General features: G+C 36.3%; 2 protein-coding genes across 9 annotated transcripts in view; one reads left to right on the top strand and one right to left on the bottom strand.

Annotated features, from left to right (window-relative positions):
* The window catches only part of LOC149689133 (F-BAR and double SH3 domains protein 2-like), a 53,335-nt gene that overhangs the window by 16,347 nt on the left and 18,732 nt on the right, over positions 1-18,256 (top strand). For all 4 annotated transcript variants that reach the window (XM_089869571.1, XM_089869572.1, XM_089869574.1 and 1 more), the window contains exons 3-4: positions 1,063-1,108; positions 15,938-16,020. In XM_089869571.1, coding sequence (XP_089725697.1) covers positions 1,063-1,108; positions 15,938-16,020 — 129 coding nt within the window. The remainder of the gene's footprint in view (positions 1-1,062; positions 1,109-15,937; positions 16,021-18,256) is intronic.
* Positions 6,663-14,873, bottom strand: LOC149689134 (uncharacterized). 5 transcript variants are annotated; one of them, XM_089869578.1, is made up of 10 exons: positions 11,271-14,873; positions 11,116-11,197; positions 11,011-11,050; positions 10,853-10,929; positions 9,930-10,002; positions 9,705-9,869; positions 9,471-9,639; positions 9,099-9,316; positions 8,717-9,036; positions 6,663-8,659 (listed from the first exon to the last, which is right to left on the bottom strand). In XM_089869578.1, exons 2-10 carry the CDS (start codon positions 11,172-11,174, stop codon positions 8,449-8,451), a joined length of 1,332 nt encoding a protein of 443 aa, XP_089725704.1. In that variant the 5' UTR covers positions 11,175-11,197; positions 11,271-14,873; the 3' UTR covers positions 6,663-8,448. The 5 variants fall into 5 exon arrangements, with proteins under 5 accessions (XP_089725704.1, XP_089725708.1, XP_089725707.1 ...); XM_089869582.1 differs by having other exon boundaries at positions 11,116-13,016; positions 13,082-14,873; XM_089869581.1 differs by having other exon boundaries at positions 11,116-13,260; positions 13,342-14,873.

The following is an 18,256-nucleotide window of genomic DNA, read 5'->3' as shown; positions in this document are numbered from 1 at the left end:
TTTTAATTCGCGGGATTTAGACGCAGCGCGGCGCTCGTTTCCAGACTTTGACGTCACAGCTATCACGTGTTTGTGACGTCCGTAGCAGACGAGAGGCTCTCATGGTTGCCTTGGCGGATTGGGAGGGACTGCTCGAGACCTTTTTGTTCGTCACATTTGTGAATTATGCGTTAAGGCAGAAATAATATAAGAAATCTTCCGTAGAAACCTCCCTACGGAAGGTTTCTTATATTACTTTTGGTTAAGGTAATTTCTTTAACTTTTCTTTCAAAATACTAAAGAAGTACTAAATATTTGATTATCGATTTGCTTGTATTAAATATTGACTTAAAAAGCATTATTAAAATTTGAAGGTTGCATTTAACCCTTGGTCTATTTTCATAATAGGAAATGTAGAAATAAATTTTCAATTCTTTCATAACAGTATTTTTAATTTAGGTTCAAAATGGTTCCCTGAATATAATTATTTAAACAAGATAAGTTGATGTTTAAGTTCACACATTTAAATGAGATTTAAAAGTTTAAAATGATGCACTGAGTTTAAATAAAATTATTTTTAAACTTTAATAACACCTGTTTTTTTAAGCTTGCCTATAATTGTAAATTAAAAGTATGAAACTGATATTGAATTAAGTCTATTAATATTAAACATAAAATAGTTCTAATTAACCAATGTTGGCCAAATAGTCAAAGTCATTGTGCTAATGCGAACGGGCGTGATTTGAAATAAGAAATCCTGATACGAGCTCCACCTCACGGGGAAACCGCGCAATTATATACAAGTTCAAATCCCCATCTGACGAGGGAGCATACTCGGGCCTTGATTCTTATATAGGAGGTAGTGGTAGAAGCTATAGTTCTGAAATACCTAATCTTAATTGTATATTTTTCAATATTGTTCCGTGCTAATCCACCCACCATGGATATTGAATATTCTAAAGTGCTCTAGCTTGTTCAAAATCTACCATACTATTTTTTCAAAGTAGATCGTTCCTATGAAGCATGGTCTTGTGATGGTTTACTTCTATCGCTTACGTTTCTTATTCTTTTTTATATTTTCAGAAACTTCACTAAACTCAGAGCTTCCATTGAAAAGGAATATGGACAGGTAACTGAAAAGTTTTTATTAATTTTAATGTAAAATAAATCGTTTTACAAGTATGGTTTTAGTTTACTTTTTTTGCCAAATCCCTTTTGCAAAATACTGAATATTCGCAACGTTGATAAGATAAGAGGAAGTTTAACCCACATATCGGTTCGGCAGGGATAGATGTAATTTTAGAAGCAGGAATGGGGAGCGGTTAGTATTTATTTCAATCCGACTCATAGCCCAGTATAGAGCCCTCCCTCCAACACGTAACGAAAACTTTAAATTATCTTATTGCCCGCTTAAACTACGTTTTGATGACGTTGCTGACGGGAAAGCGAAAAATGCGTAATTCCTTTTTACCTCTGACCCACCTCTTCTTTCATAACCCCCCGTCCCGGGGGAGGGGGTCCGAGACTTGCACGCGCGCCCAGATTACTCTGTTCTCCATTCCTGGTTCTAAAATTACATCTATCCCTTTCTCAACGCGATGTTACTTTGTGCTATGTATAAGATTGGATATCGTTTATAGGGATTTACATCTTTTCTTTGAGCTACTTTTCGAGTATTTTATGCAGCCTCTGATATCTTTATGCCTTTCGAAATATTTTTCTATTCTTAAACCTAGAAGCTAGTCTTTAGATTTATAAGGGGCTCCACAGAACTTTAAAATTTCGCAGTGAATATGACGTATGTAAAAGTTGAGTGTGTTCGTTTTTCATATTTCCAAGTGGGTAAGGTATTTTGTAGCTTCGATCCCAGGGTTATTGCCCTGTGATGTATTAAAATTACCAATGGTCAAGATGCCAAGAGAGATAAGAAGTCTGCAAACCTTGTTAAGCCTACGAATGGATTGACTTAGCTGTTTTCGGTTCCGGTCAATGCCGAGTCAAACTAACAATTTATTTTATAAGTAGGGATTTAGTATAAGGTATGATGCAATCGTAGTTTTTATTTTAAACAGAATTTTCAAACTGTTGTGAAGCATAAAGTAAGGCTACGAACCCATTTTAGAAACAGCAGACCTAACGAGTGGCTATGAAACCTATTGAAAATTCAACTAAACATGGCATATGAAGCCTATTGACACTTTGACTTGAGATGGTCTATGAAACCTCTTGAAAATTCGACTAGAGATGGGTAATGAAACCTCTTGGCAATTCAACTGGAGATGGGCTATGAAACCCATTGATAATTCTATTATTGATGGGCTATGAAGCCCATTGACAATTCGTCTAGAGATGGGTAATGAAACCTCTTGAAAATTCGTCTAGAGTGAAACCTCTTGACAATTCGTCTAGAGATGGGTAATGAAACCTCTTGACAATTCGTCTAGAGATGGGTAATGAAACCTCTTGACAATTCGACTAGACATGGGCTATGAAAAGTAATGGCAATTCAACTATACATGATTTGTAAAGAATATTGACAACTTTACCAGAGAAATACATTTTGCAACGCTGTTCTGAGAATAGCTCACCTAAGAAATCGCTATTTTAACAAATCTATTTCTAAAACAGCATTCATATGAGCAATTAACATAAAAAAGTTACGAACTTTTGCATGCCAGTTCAAATAAAGCTTCTACTCTAAATGCTATAGATATATGTTCACGAATATTCTGCATCACGAATTAACGTCTTTCCTGTTTTAATTAAACACACTTCATAATTGAGCGTACAATTAAGCCACACTTCTGAAGTACGAAAAGAATGAGAAGGGATAAAATGGCCGGGATACAGAGGGTAAATTTTGGGCTAAAGCAAAAAAGATGTTCTAAGAATTTTAGCGCTTCTATGTAGACGTTTTTTGAAGAAAGGGGATGGGAAAAAGGTTTTCAGGCACCAGCTGCTGTTCAGTAATTAATCTCATTCAAGAAAAGGTCTGAAAATGACGGCTATGACGTGTTCCTGGTTGGTTCATTTTAAGGCCCAAAGTGCCAGCCGCGCTTTCAAATTATATTTAAATACCATAAAAACCGAGAAATGAGGCGTAAAAGTTTGTTCGAAACCAACATATTTCGTGTCACGTTTAACTAAAGTCTTATATATGTATTTTTTAATGGAAGAACTAGGGATTGTCATTTTGTATCCACGAAAATTGGATGAAAACTTATTGAATAATTAACCGATATCTTCACTTTTGTTGATAATATCCATTGCATGAATTTTTTTTATTATTTATGCGCAATTTTCCATTGATTGCTAGCTGTTTATTAATTAACACTGAGCAACATTAAAGAAGAGACATTAGCATACATTTTACAGGGAATCTGAATGGGGCATAATGAAATGTTTTGTACACTTTGGGTGAAGATGATGCGGTATTAACTTAAAGATAGTTTGATCCGGTATACGTTATTATTAATTAACCTTTTAAAGCTGGCGCTACTGAAAACTTGAGCAAAACCTTCACCACCTAATATTTGAGAAACGCGATATTTGGACTTACTGTAAATTTCATTTAACACTGATGTGGTTTTCACTATTAACTAGCTTGATTTTTATACCATTTCAATTTGAGTACCATACATTACGACTTAGTACTCTCTCATTCTGCAGATAACAAGTATGATTTTATATTTAACAATCCTGATAAAAACTGTTAACAAATGCGAGGATTTGCTATAAACAACATGTTTTTCATCTTAGCCTTAGTGGACATCAATATCATTCTCAATAGACTCTATAGTCCATTTGTTATAGCATTCACAATGAGGTTCTTAACCTAGTTTTTGAGACAGCTTGTGGCTCAACTATTGTTAAATAAAAGGTTGCCACTACGTTGCCTTTGCTACGTTGAGTTGAACACAACCTTTCTTCGGTATTTGTGAGGAAAAACATGAATATACACGATAATGTGACTGAAAATATGGTGTATGGTTATGGAGCGCTTACAACGAATGTTACGATTTTATTTAAGATGGAATTCAACATTATAGAGATTTTGTAAACCAAATTGTGAAGAAACCGCTCTGTCGTCAAGGAGGTTGATTGTCTCTGGAGTGGATTTCAAGTATATTGCATAAGTGATAATGAGTAATATTGGTGGTGCCCATACATTTGTAATATTATCGTGGTTGCACATATGCGAAATCTTTATCACTCTGTTGAGAAGGTAACTCTGGCATCTAATGAATAATCCTAAAAACAATAGGCAACCCTAGTCATTAAATGTGGAGCATAGTTCCGTCTTCCTCTTTATTTAACTGGGACTCTTGCTATCGTTCACCAATTTTAAAACAACTTAATGTCATTTATTAAGGATTGACTTACGTATGAAATATTAATCCTTGAAATTTCTTTAAACACTATAAAATACGCTAAAATACTTAAGTTTAGTTTGATTGTGATTAGGAAAACTAGAGATTGAACTTCACACAGTTTTGCAAGTGAACTTCTTCGTCCATACTAATTTACATTCTCGTTTGGACATTAAGGTATAATTTTAAACAGTTTTTACCTTACGTGGAGTAAATATCTACAGATATACTGATAAGCATTTTTACATTAATCTAAAATTACATATATATTTTTTTGAATCCGTGATTAAAATGATTTATTTTCTTTAATTTGATAGTCTTTAGATCTATTATTTAATCCAGTTAATGCGCTTGTGATCATGTATCATTGTAAATGTTTAATCTTGACGTTTTCGATCTAAACAGTACATTTTAATCATATATTTCTCCTTGTGAAACGGGTCAATCGTAATAACGATCCCATCGTAGTGCTCACGCCATCTAAATGTGACGTCATGACCAATCTATTGTTAGAAAAACAATAAGAATAAATAACAATTTCAAGAAACGTTTACGACGTAAGAATAAATGTCCTATGTCACTGAAAACAGTAAAATGTCTGAAAGAAACCTTTTTTTATCACCAAGGTACGGTTTCTAGTTCCGGTTCGGGTGTCCCAAAAATCGAAACCGATTCCTTATATTTGAAAAAAAAAAAAATCCTCCATGAAATACATGTAGGAAACCTTTAGTGCCTTCTCGGCGGCTCGATGCTGATCAATCGAAGTGATGGTATTGTTGAGTTCGTGGAATAACGTAGTTTTACCAATTATGTGCTGAAAGTTTTAATTTGCCAAAGTAGGTTTCACGATTCAAAATAATTAAAATATTTGCACTTGGATGAAGTAGTTTAAATATCAGAATGTAATTGGAGGGTCAGTATGAAAAAAAAATGCCTTATTGGTATGTACTCGGAGAAAATTGGAGTTAGATGTTCCAGTAAAGTACAAACATCTCGCATTTTTGCTTTACACATCATTGATACAGGATCTTTATTTCACTCTGTGTAGTTAACCCTGATGTGTATCACCCTTTGCGTAGCCACACCCGCTTTCTGGCTAGAGAGGGAATCACCATTCGATGCCTCTAACCAGTGCGTAGAAATCCTAAATATTGACGTCACAACGCGAGCAATATTTCTATAAGTAAACGCTGGATTATTTATGCGAATAGACTGCGTTAACTTGTACAAGCGTTCGCGGAGAAACTGTTCTCAACAATTCCATTTCGGACTGCAGCTTTGTTTGTGAAAACGCCGCGCGGCGCTGGGTATTACATGACGCGTTGGAGGCCAGCAAACGACAGCTTTTGGCGCTTCAGAACTAATCGATAGCTTCGGGGTATGGATCGAGGGAAAGAACTCCTATGAACTAGTGGCCGAAAGAGAGGGCCAGTGTTGGGGCCAAAACGGCGTCGACATTAGAAATCGAAGCTATCTCTCTCTTGTGATTATGAAAATGGGACGAAATAGTCGTTAGATTATGAACAGTTAGATCAAGCATAATACAAGGAGAGTCTTTCCCCTCAAATAGCGGTTTTATTTAGATTTTGATAGGAAAGGGATAAAGAGGAGGTATAAATTTTCTTGATGATTCATGACAGTCACTTGCGTGGACCACGTTTTAAAATATCACTAAGTTGAAGTTGAGTGCGGAATTCTTCGACATATTGTTCAGATTCTTGTTCCTAGGTCAATTCTACCCTCATCGTTTTGTTAAAAAGTCCAAGGACAACTTCTATAAATATGACTTCAATATTGCCACAAAACACAAATCTCTCTTGAATAGACCATTCCATTAAATCCTACTGAGAAGCAAAACAAATGGGGTTATATCCCTCGCGCCAAGAAGCACTGCTGCAGTGATTTTGCCTGGCGTTGCCTCTTGACGAAAGGGGAAACAACCCAAGATGGCGACTTTCTCCCCTGTGTGCGGGTTTAATGAGTGGAATGTGCTGTATGAGAGTAGGTTTAGTTAAATACTACAAAACTTCGCATTCCTCATCTACAATAGCAAGCTTTTACGCTATAAAAGTTCGAAATGTAGATGTTTTCAACATTGTCTATGTTAGCAGATGAAACTACAGTACCGTGTTTAATTGTTTCGAACCATAGCAGAACGTAGCCGAAACCTTGCAGGGCTCTATACCCAAATAAACCTTTTAGAAAAGACACACATCAATTAAAGTTTTGGAGAAATTTGATTTATTTTGAGTTTATTGTGTGAGATATTTGAGCCGCGTTTCTAAACAGTATTATGGGCCGAAAAGTTCATCAGGATACGAAACGTACTTTCTTATAAGTAAAGATTAACTATGTATGATATTATGTTTACATGTATATCAAAACCTTTTGGACTGAAGGAGATGTAGTGTAGCGAAGATCAAAAACTGCTTATTCCACAAAATTATAAAGGGAGCGTTGTTCTGGGTATTGGTGAAATCTATATGTTTAGAACAGACTAGAAAGTCGAGAGTTTTTGGGTCGTAAAAATGTTCAAAGAGCCATAAATGATCTTTTTTGGTATTTTGATGGCGTTGGCAAAGTCTCACGTTCTTCCTTTATTAAAGTTCTTTCTTCTAACTTATACAATGTAGATGGGCGTAACTCGTAGACGTAGCAAAACTGCTGAAAATGTTACACTTTAAATTAAAGAAACAGTTTGGACTACTTTTTTTGTAGTTTATTATACCGCTTTGTTGTATTGAACAATGACATTGGCACTTTATAGACTCTAACTGAACTTTTGGGATATTATTTAGACTGTGTAAAATTGGAACATACCATGCGTGTTTTAGTAAACTTACATGCCATTGTATAGTATCTTAAAAAATGTTAACTGTTAGAAGATTCGAAGAGTGGTACGGTATATGTAATCTAGAATAAAAGCTATCCATCATCGAAATGTATCGTTCCTTCACATTTGGTAATGTCGTTATCGACTCAGTTCTGTTTTTCTTACAAATTTAAGTGGCATTAAAATGTCATCGCAAATATTAGTATCAGTTGTTTGTTTTAAAAATTTTATAAACTAGAACTATCTGAACTTCATTTCAATGCTTGGAAAAATTCTACAAATTCTTAGTTATGTCTTGAATGCCCTGAAAAAGAAGGAATTTCGAGTTCGATGGTATGTTGATAGTTCAGAAAATCGTTTCAGGAAAATGCTCTGAGCTATTTCCTTTAGGTTTATCCTTACGAAAACGCGATTTAGCAAATTTTCCACTTCGGGATATTCGTTTTATCGTTCATTTAAAGAGGAAATAAAAAAGGAAAGGTTTAAAATGGTCTAGTTCAAGGAAGAATCTTAGGCAGGCATTCCACTCTACCAGTAACAATGGTGGCACAATAAACAACGCTAAGCTCTTTCGACCAATTCCATTGAAAAAATCAGAGACTAAAAATGTATAAACACAACTTAAAGATTCACGCTCTGGTGAGCAGAACGATGAGCTAAAGTTAGGGTTCACCTTGGTAACTGGGGAAGGGTTTAACCTAATTTTTGCTTCTCACCAAGACTTCACGTGTTGAATGTCGTGGGATAAAGTGGCCATTACGCGCAGACCCCTTTTGGGGTCCATTTAAAGCCTAGCAAGTACAATTCGAAATCTTGAAAGGTTGTAAGGATTCTGGTATAATTTTAATTTCCAGCAGAAAAACTATAGTATTTTATAGTGCTTGCTATAATGTTTTTGAAAAAATTCCATATATGAAATGTACTTTTTTTATCATTTTACAAAAAGCAAGTTTTTAATTAAAATTAGTGGAGTTAATTGACCGTTAAAGTCAAGAAGAACATTTACATTGAAAAACCATGGCTCGATATATTTGACAGTTTAAATAAATTCAAGACGATTTAGGGACAAAACAAAGCTAATCAAGTTCATAATCAAGTAAAAATATGTAATCACAACAATGTCATAAATGCCTGATTTCTCCATTAAGTTAAAGAATTGATTTGTGTGAATGATGATTTCACTCGTGTACTATATTTATAATCAGAAGTCTGCTCTTATATTTTCGAAAAATTCAATTTCGTTGTCACGAATTAATACTTCAGCGTTTAATAAAATGAGTTGAAGAAAATTTCCGTAATGACAATGACTACGGTTCCCGATAACAGCATGAAGAGCAAGTAGAAAGGGACGATGGCCTTACTGAGGTCCAAGTCAGCTGTGCTTTTCAACGGTCTTTTCCACTTGATTTGTTCAATGTAGTGATGCAATTTAAGTTCAAGATATTTGAAAACTTGCGTTTCGAATACAGGTACCAGGCTGAAATAAAACAATGGTCAAGCCCGTTTATCGTTTTATCATAAAATTTGCACTGACCTTAGTTGAATGTTTTCGTGCACTTGTGGCGTGCTTCTCATCCAAGAGGTGTTGCAAATGAAGTGTAAATACTCGAAGTCAACTGCATACTGTGAAAAATAAAGCCCTCCTTCGCTCATTAAGAACTCTTTACTCTCGGAATCATGTGCCAAGGATTCTCCCATCATCCAAGTCAGATAGGTGTCCACAGTGATCAGAGCTTTTTCCCCCTTTAGAATCGGTATGTATCCATCGAGCGTCATATAATCCTTTAGAGTACTGAACAGTTTCTCCTCATCCAGTGTACTCAGCCATTCCTTAACGAGTTGGTCTTGAGCTGCCTATATATACGCACCAGTAACGTTAGAAGATTAGTGGGGTTAACACAGGAACGAGTATTTACCAAATATTTCAGGTGGTCTAGAGTTCCGCTTTGTTTTATCATTGTGGGTTTAATTCCTGATTTGATCAAATCCGAGAGGGTGTCGATGCAATTGTAACTTTCCATTGTGAACTCCGTACGCAAGAAACAACCCATGAAAAACAGAATCAAAGTCACTCCAATTATCCACGACATAGCGAGCAGACGGCAAGTAATGTGTGGTATAATGGCAGGAATCGCTTCAAAACATAATCAGTTTGATTTATGCCCGAGTACACCGCCAGCCTTCTTTTGTAATGAAAGCACAATCTTTGTTAATTGGATCTTCTATATTAACATACCCCGCGCAGAGATTCATTATGTTCAAATAAAAGTTAGAACTTAATGGCTTACGTTCGGCGCACATGAGAGCAGCGTTATCCCAGACATTTCCAATGAATTCTTTGGCCAATTTCTTGATCCACTTTTTGGTGGACAACGTTTGGTATTCGTTTGTTACGATGGAGTGAATGAATAACAAAAGTGACAGAAGAACCACAGTTATCAACGTTAAAATCACCACCTAATTGATCCAAGATTGCAACTTAATGAATTTGTTAGTGAGTGGGCTCACTGAGCCAAATTTACTTTAGTGTCCATATTCAAGAAGGACAAAGAAGTTGACAATACTCTTTTCGGTGAGGCGGACACGATTATCGTCCTGGCCGTTTCAAACACCGGAGACGGACCGAAATACTCCTGTAGGCCATTGAATGAAGATAGTCGCGTAGGTACCATGATAACACTTGCATTCTAGAACCAAACTAATGGTCATTAAATATGTGTATTAAATTATACGTCTCTTTCACCTACGTTAAAAAAGTCAGGTTGAATATATAGTTTAGTAATGTCCTTATACGCAATTTTATGTTCTTCGAAAAGTACCCTAAAATCAGGAATAAAATAAAATAACGATAAGATATTAAGTTGTGCTGATAGGAAGTTAACATTGCAAAGTAAACAAAAATCTGCACTTAGTGGAAACTTCATTATTTTGGTATAAGTAAAAGAACCCGGCGTTGCCATTCGGGACATTTTATGTACTTTTCGGGCTGCCATTTTTAAAGATGGCGGCAAATTGAACCCCGAAAGCAATAAAGCCCATAGGGAGCCAAATCACAAAATATTTGTGAAATTGGTGAACGTTTTAACTTTTCGGGCCGCCTTTTTAAAATATGGCCGGAAATCGAAACCCAAATGCCATAAAACCCATCTGAAGGATATAGAGAGTCAGTGTACTAAGTATTAAAGAAATCTGTTGAAATACACGGACGTTATTGCATAAAGAAGGTTTTTTTACATTTCTGGCCGCCATTTTTCAAGATGGCGGTGGATTGGAAAAATCTTTCTTAGTGCATGCCTACTTCTTAAGAGTAACGTCCGAGCAATATTTCAGCATTCTCGGTAAAGCGATTTGGGCGGGGCCTTGATTATTAGTCAATAAGTCAGGACTTTAGACTTGTATAAATATAGATTTTGATGGGTGTGCGAATATTGATCTTTGACTGCCATTCAAATAGTATAGACTGACTTGAGTATATTTATGGAATAAACTAAATCCTTTCGAATAATCGATAGTTCATACATTTGAAATTAACCTAGTCGCAACAGACGATGTTCAAACTCTCGAATATTCGCACACCCGTTTGAACGAGGACTAGTGCGTCAAGAGTGTTCAATCTCGCTCGATTCAATAACTCGAATCGAATTATAAGCATTATGAAAAATAGGCTTATTTCAAGTTGAGGGATCGTTTTAAGTATTCTTCCGTGATTTTATACCATGATGCGTGGTTCTTCATGTTCCACGTTTCCTGACAAGAAATTTTAAAAGTTTATTTGCCATAAGGTAGAAGATTGCTCCGAAACACGCGACTGAAAATTGATAAACTCACAGTAATTGACGTAAAGTTTATTTGAGTCTCTTGGGTATATCTATAATGATTAATAAATTTTAAATCCGACTACAAAATATAGTGATTTGAAAATGCAAATTCTACCTGTATTTAAAATATCGATCATATCCAAGAAACTCCATTTCGTTCATTGCCATTTGCATTTGCAATCCAAATCCTTCAAAGCCTGTAAAATGTTCCTGATAGATTATCCATTGGTCATATCAGAAGTGAGATGAGACCAGAAGTACTGAGCTAACCAAATTTTTCACTCGGCGAAAGTGAATATTCTTGATAACACAAGAACGGTTGGCCCTCTAGTAACGGTTTCTGAATTTACCCTCCAGAACATGAGACGCCCGCGGTGGTAGACGGCCGAATAAGATTCAAGAGCCGCGTCCGTGTTCGGCCGCTTTAGGTTGAGGGGAAGAGGGTAGGAAATATTTTTGGAACTCGACCAATGTTTTTCTCAGTAGTGTAGGCGCGTGGGAAGCGGCATAAAATCCTCAAATTTTTTCACTAGTGCCAGGATCTACTATCAATGCTAGAGCCATTCACTTCTAGTCTAATCTCACTTCTGGTCATAGGTAACAGCAGAGTATTAAATGGCACTTCATTTTAAACATGGAGGACTCTGACTGTGTCAATAAAAGCTCCCATTCATTATTTTTCTTTTCTTTTAAATCGCTTTTCGATTTTTTCCCGCAGAATTGTCAGTATTTATTAAGAAACTAAGCGTCTAGAATAACCTTCAAGGCTGCAGTTTTCAGCTACTTTTTACACTGGGCAGTCGGCACCTTGGTTTTAAGTTAGTTTGCCATAAATGAGCTATATTGCTGTAATAATTTGATAGGTGACGATGTATTTGACGTGAATATAGCCGACAAGTTAAGGATAAGGTCAGGCGGGGGTAGAAATGGAGACGTAGGGTAAACTGATATTTTACACTGGAGCTTAGACTCTCACAGTGCGATAAAAGGGGTTAAATTGGTTACTTCTTTTCACGTGTATTACTCTTTGTATAATGATCTACTATTTAGCGCAATCTCTCAAACACAAAGTGCACTATTTCCAAAAAGGTATCGTACTGTTTGCGAAACTACAGCCAAAGGACAAGGTAAGGTGAAGACAAGAGTGAGAAGAATCGAGTAAATAAAGTCTCTCAAATCAAAAATACTAATTTAAAACATTTCATTGAAATATTTGTACTCGCCTTTGACCAAAGATTCGCCAACAGGTATTTGTATTCTCGAATACTAAGCCCTTTTTTATAACGCATCATCAACACCACTTTGACTGTTTTTGTTCTTAACCACTCATTGCCGTGCGAAAAACTGTTGCTAGCGTAAATTGAAAGTAAAATGGTGAATAATTAAGAGGAATCTTGAAGCTTTACGCGATGCAGAAGCTAAAGGAGTAGTATGACTTATTTATTCCAACGCCGTCAACCGAGAAAATCTGGTGGATGTTTTTGTAATTAATAAAGCCAAGTTTAGGAGAGTTGGACATGGAAGGCAATATATTTTCCAAGGCAATATTTACGCTTTCTAAGATTGGATTCTACTATAAGCGAGCTCATATTGAAAGGATTTTTTTGGTTGGTTGGTTTTTCAGCAAAGTTTCTACAACTTAAGTCAATTATTCGCGTAGAGGCAAATTATATAGGTCATATTTTATTAAATACATTTGGGCATTTGTTAAAATTTAATATTTAAATTTTTAGAGGAAATTTCAGTGTACGAAACTTACTTCCCTCGAAGAAAAAATTTAATTAGTAATTTAGTTGATAAACTAAATTTTAAAATTTTGATAGCATTTACGGTTTTCAAATCAAAATTTAATTTGTCTCAACCATTTTCAATCAAGAAGTGTGCTGATGAAACGTAAAACAAAGCTGGAATGTTTTATTTAAACTCGCACTCGAGAAAGCAAATTTTTGATGTTCATGTCGTAAGTGCATAGATAAGATTTGAAGACACGTAACATGCAGCGCTGTCGTTAGTGTACTGCATTTCGAAACAGAATTATTTTTTGTAATTCCTAAAACTTGTAAAGACTTGTTAAATTTTACCGTTTAAGCAAATCGTGGAAAGTTTAGGAATGCTTCCTTAGTGACAATGACTATTGTTTCCTACAACAGCCTTAAAAGCAACTTAAGCAAGTAGAAAGGGCGATGACGTTACTGAAGTCCAAGCTAGCCGTGCATTTTAACGGTCTCTTCCATTTGACTTTTCCAATGGAGTGATGAAACTTAAAATCCATATTGTTGAAAACTTGCGTTTCGAAGAAGGATATCAAGCACTTTGATTTTACGATAAAAACTATACCGACATAAGTTGGGCATTCTCATGCCTTTGCGGCTTTTCATACAATAATTGTTGAAAATGATGTGCGAGTAGTCGAAGGCGAGTTTTTGTTGCGAAAATTAATATTCTCCTTGCTCATAAAGAACTTTCGAAATCCATTGAGAGCAATCCCTTCAAGATTATAGTCAGCTCTGTTATGATCAGAGCTATTTTCCCAGACAGAAAACGAACGTATCCATCAAACATTGGATATTTCCCTGGACCTCTAGGTCAAGTTTGTCAAAGCCATTCCATGAAAACCGGGTCCTCTTAGCCTATAAAAACGCACCAATGACGTCAGTGGAATAAAAGGCAATTTAGGTACTTGAACCTTTCGCTATCTTCTATTATTGTGGAATATTCGATTTGAACTGGTATGATATTTAGTAAGTTAGTGAGAAGGTTGCTGCTGCTTAATTTGGATAAGTACCTTAAATGGAATAGTTGATTTTGACATCGCAAGGCCCATGTTGTTTTTCTCGTCCAATAGATTGAGGATTTTTCGTTTAATTGACACGAAAAACAGTGATTCACAGAGTTAGGTAATTGCAAATGGAATTAGGTCGACCATGGCGCGTTATCAAGGCGAGGGTAAGCTAGTCCTGAAGAACAACAAAAGTTGCTAACATTCTTACATTGAATTAGGCTCGCAATGCTTTTTGAATCTCAAGTAAATGAGATCATCTTTAATCTCACCCTATCTTCATTATTGATGGGGTGTTCTGGGCAAAAATAACTTTCAAAATAACTCTGCATTGTTTCCAGAACGTTGAAGTTTCGACGCGCGCCGTCCAATGGCTAGAAAAGTAAAACAGACCACGGGCAGTATAACAAATTATTGCATTAAATTTTTCTTAATAAATGATGTTTGGTAGGCTAACCATGGACCCCGGCACTCATGGCATGGGTCAAAGGTTGAGAAAATTCAGGCCGAGTTCTCTCCTCTAATAGCTCGAAATGCATAACGAATTTTAGTATTCGTCAAACCCCTTCATAATATGGAAATTTAATCCAAGGGATAATTATTCATCTAGCTGTACCTCATTAATTATGGAACTGCGTTAAAATTTGAAAACGGGCGTTCGGGAATTCGATTCTATTTACGTCGTCGAAAACCAATGATCATTAAGTGGGGGGGGTGTAAATATAATTAGGTTACTTGCAAGTATATATATATGCACATCATGAAATTTAATCGGTCTCTTGGCGAAGACATATACATGATGTAAGAATCTCTATAACCATTTTATGCTCGAAAGATTTGTAATGATTTTAAAACTATTCGCCGATGTATTTCACCTTCTGTAGAAGAAAATCGGATGAAATATGTTTGTATTTATCCAGGGCATAATGTTATAGCATGATGATTTTGCACCTCAATATGTTTAATTTTAGTCAATATGGCGAAGAGTTAAGTGAGAGGTAGAGAATCAACGGGGTTAGCCGCCATTTCTTTATGACCTGCAGAATGTTAAAATATCTTTTATCAAGCACAGAGATTATATCAAATTCATCACTGTCATTATAGCAGAAGTGGTATGATACTAGAAGTATTGAGCTAACCAAATTCTTCACTCGGCATTAGTGAAAAGACTTGATAAAACACAAACGGTTGGCCCTCTAGTGGCGGTTTCTGAAATTTCCCCTCCAAAACGTGAGACGCTCGCGGTGGTAGACGGCCGAACTAGATTCAAGAGCCGGGTCCGTGTTTCGCCGCTTTAGGTTGAGGGGAAGGGGGTAAGAAATGTTTTTGGAACTCGACCAATTTTTTTCTCTCCGCGATGGAAGCGGCATAAAATCCTCAAATTTGTTCACTAGTGCCAGGATCTACTATCAATGCTAGAGCCCTTCACTTCTAGTCTCATACCACTTCTGATTATAGTAATAATGTTATGTATATATTAATTTGTCATCTAATTTTATTCTCGTATAAGAGAAGGTTTTCGGGGACAGTTGATGGGTTATTAAAATTCAAAAACTAGACTTTCAGTCGGACACACTCTATCCATCATCGTTGAATCTATCACTGATCCACAGAAATTTTTTTTTATTTTTCTCGCGTTTAAAGTAAAGGACTACATTATACCTTGTTTCTAATTCGAAAGATTATACGCATAACATAACGAATATTGAAAACTGAATATTAAAAAGGATTCCAACAATTAAGTTTTCATACAAAACCCTAAGTGTTAAACCTTTCTGTGGAGCCAATCGGGACGTTATGTAACATGGAAGGGTAAGTGGCCTTCCTAGACCAAAAATATTATCTTCTTCACGGAATGGCTTAACGCATATTTTACTGGACAAAATACTAGTTGGTTTTATTTTCATTAATATTGTAGAGGTATACATGTTTCAAATTTGAAACACTCATTATTTTACGCGATCTTTGAAATAAAAAAATAGGAAAATCCGATCTTTAACTCTTATAGAATTCTAAATAGTTTTTTTTCTTTTTGCTTTCATTTAATCCCCAAATTTCTATTACCTCAAAAAAAAGGAAAAGGCAAATACTTTGTCGACCAAAAGCAGTGTAAGTGATGGTGTATCGGAAATTAATAAGGTTTCATTTCCCGTTTCAGGCGTTGCTAAAACTTTCAGCCAATTTCTTACAACGGAAGTTTCTGTCAATTACATCGGATAAAAAAGATGGCAGCGGAAACAAGTAAGCATTTTTTCTACTTTTTCCACTTAATATAAGCTGAGGCTCCATTTACGCTGAGGTTTGGAGAAAGTAACTGCAAAAGCGCATAGATAACCAGAAAGTGAAGAACGAGAAGCTTAAACCGCAACGTGAAAAATGAGTTCCCCCATAGTCGATTCAAGATTTCCGTCCCCCTTACAGAGCGACGGGAAGAGTTGGTCTTATGCCGCGGCGGAGAGTTACTTTCGCGTAGTTTTACACAAGGTACATGCGTAAGTTGGCTCGAAAATATAGTTCACTTATTTCTTTATTTTCATGTCGTCTGCTATAGTTTAATTCCAAGGCTTAATATAATCTAGTCATTTAGGTAGTCGGGAATCGGCACATTTGTCAAAATGTCAGATTTGAATTTAGCAACCATTTTAGAAAGCTACGAAAAGGATGACTTTTTCCTGATTGATAAAGACGGAAAACTTAAAGGTGCAATAGAATGCATGAAAAACAATATCAAAATTCAACTTAACGAAACTTGAAAATTTCACGACGATTGAACCGAAAGAGCGCTAAAGAACAACCGTTAAGCCTAGTTAAGCAGCCGATTTCTCAATAGTATTCCCCACTATCCCCAGGAGCCGCTACCATCGCGAACTACTTTCCGCTTGTCACGTGACATTAACGATGACCTAATATATCTCTGATTCGATTGGTAGTTGAAAACGAGGCTCACCAACCACCCATTTGTGTCCCCCCTTGCTTCTCATTTTACACGAATACCGTTGCTAAAGGCTGGAAAGGTTTAATGTTCTTCACTTTCTGATCTATGCGCTTTTGGTAACTGAAATTTAGCAAAATTAATCGAAAGAGTTAAGCTACTTTAAAACTCTTTCGTAATTTCGCAACCCTTTGAGAAATTACTAAAATGGCCCAATTATCATCACTTAGCAGAACTACTCGCACTCAAGGTACTGATACTAAATTTCCGTCCGGAAGAAGTATTTGGACTTAAGGATGAATGTTTTAAAGCTTTTTTGTGTCAAACTACTTAGGAATATAGAAAATTCATTTGGATATGTTTTAGTAGAAGTGAGATGAGACCAGAAGTACTGAGCTAACCAAATTCTTCACTCGGCGAAGGTGAATATTCTTGATAACACAAGAGCGGTTGGCCCTCTAGTAGCGGTTTCTCAATTTTCCCTCCAAAACGTGAGACGCTCGCGGTGGTAGACGGCCGAACTAGATTCAAGGAGCCGCGTCCGTGTTCGGCCGCTTTAGGTTTAGGGGAAGGGGGTAGGAAATGTTTTTGGAACTCGACCAATTTTTTTCTCAGTAGTGTAGGCGCGTGGGAAGCGGCATAAAATCCTCAAATTTGTTCACTAGTGCCAGGATCTACTATCAATGCTAGAGCCCTTCACTTCTAGTCTCATCTCACTTCTGGTTTTAGCTGGAACTGTTTATCCCACGTTTCGTACGCTATCATTGAAATCCAAACTAAAGATATTCAATTGTGTACTCGACATGTAAAAGTACTATTAAAGGGTCAAACTAAAGAGGATAAAAATGCTACCACATGCACCTTGCTAGAGATATTGCACAAGGTTTATATCTTGTTAATTCCTATCTAATTCGGTCAGGATGTGATTATTCATGGTACTATTGAATGCGAATAGTTAGGAAAGGTTTGTATGGGTGGTGATTTCAAATCACCGGCGGATACGGTACAGGTTGCGTCTATAGTGTAGGAAAGACACCATGTGTCGTATTCCCTCAAACTTTGTTGCCCAGAAACTTGGCTTATCGGCGTAAATCTGACTTCTCAAGGAAAGCTTTAGATGGGGAGCTTTATTTCAAGGGTTTGGGCTATTTTTCCCTATATTCGAATCATTTGCACTCGTGCACTTTTCTGCAACAGTTTCATGCTCCGTCAAGCATAAGTTGCAAGTTAATTTAGTTTGAATTGAAAAGTTGGTTTTCATCGAAACGTCTCGAGTCCTTATAGTTAGTTCATCCATCTTAAGCCTTAACTGGCTTAGTCTCGCGCATACCTGTAATCGATAAACGAGCAAATCGCTAGAGGGAGACACGAAAGGGATTTTTCATGGTAGAAACAGTTCCGTTTACCAACATCAGGGGATCACAGCTTCAAGGGAAACGTTAGTTATTGATCTTTGGGGCCAGAATGCGACTGGTTTGGGCCTATGCAGTATTAAAAGAGCTTTTCATTTTCTCTCCTATAAGAGATGGTTTAATACTCGGCGAT

Source organism: Phalangium opilio, unplaced genomic scaffold (assembly GCF_054372755.1).
Source record: "Phalangium opilio isolate 3A_F unplaced genomic scaffold, DU_Popi_V2 ptg000031l_1, whole genome shotgun sequence".
Lineage (NCBI taxonomy): Eukaryota > Metazoa > Arthropoda > Arachnida > Opiliones > Phalangiidae > Phalangium > Phalangium opilio.
Note: the sequence above shows the minus strand (reverse complement) of the source record. Positions and strands in the feature narration are given on the sequence as shown.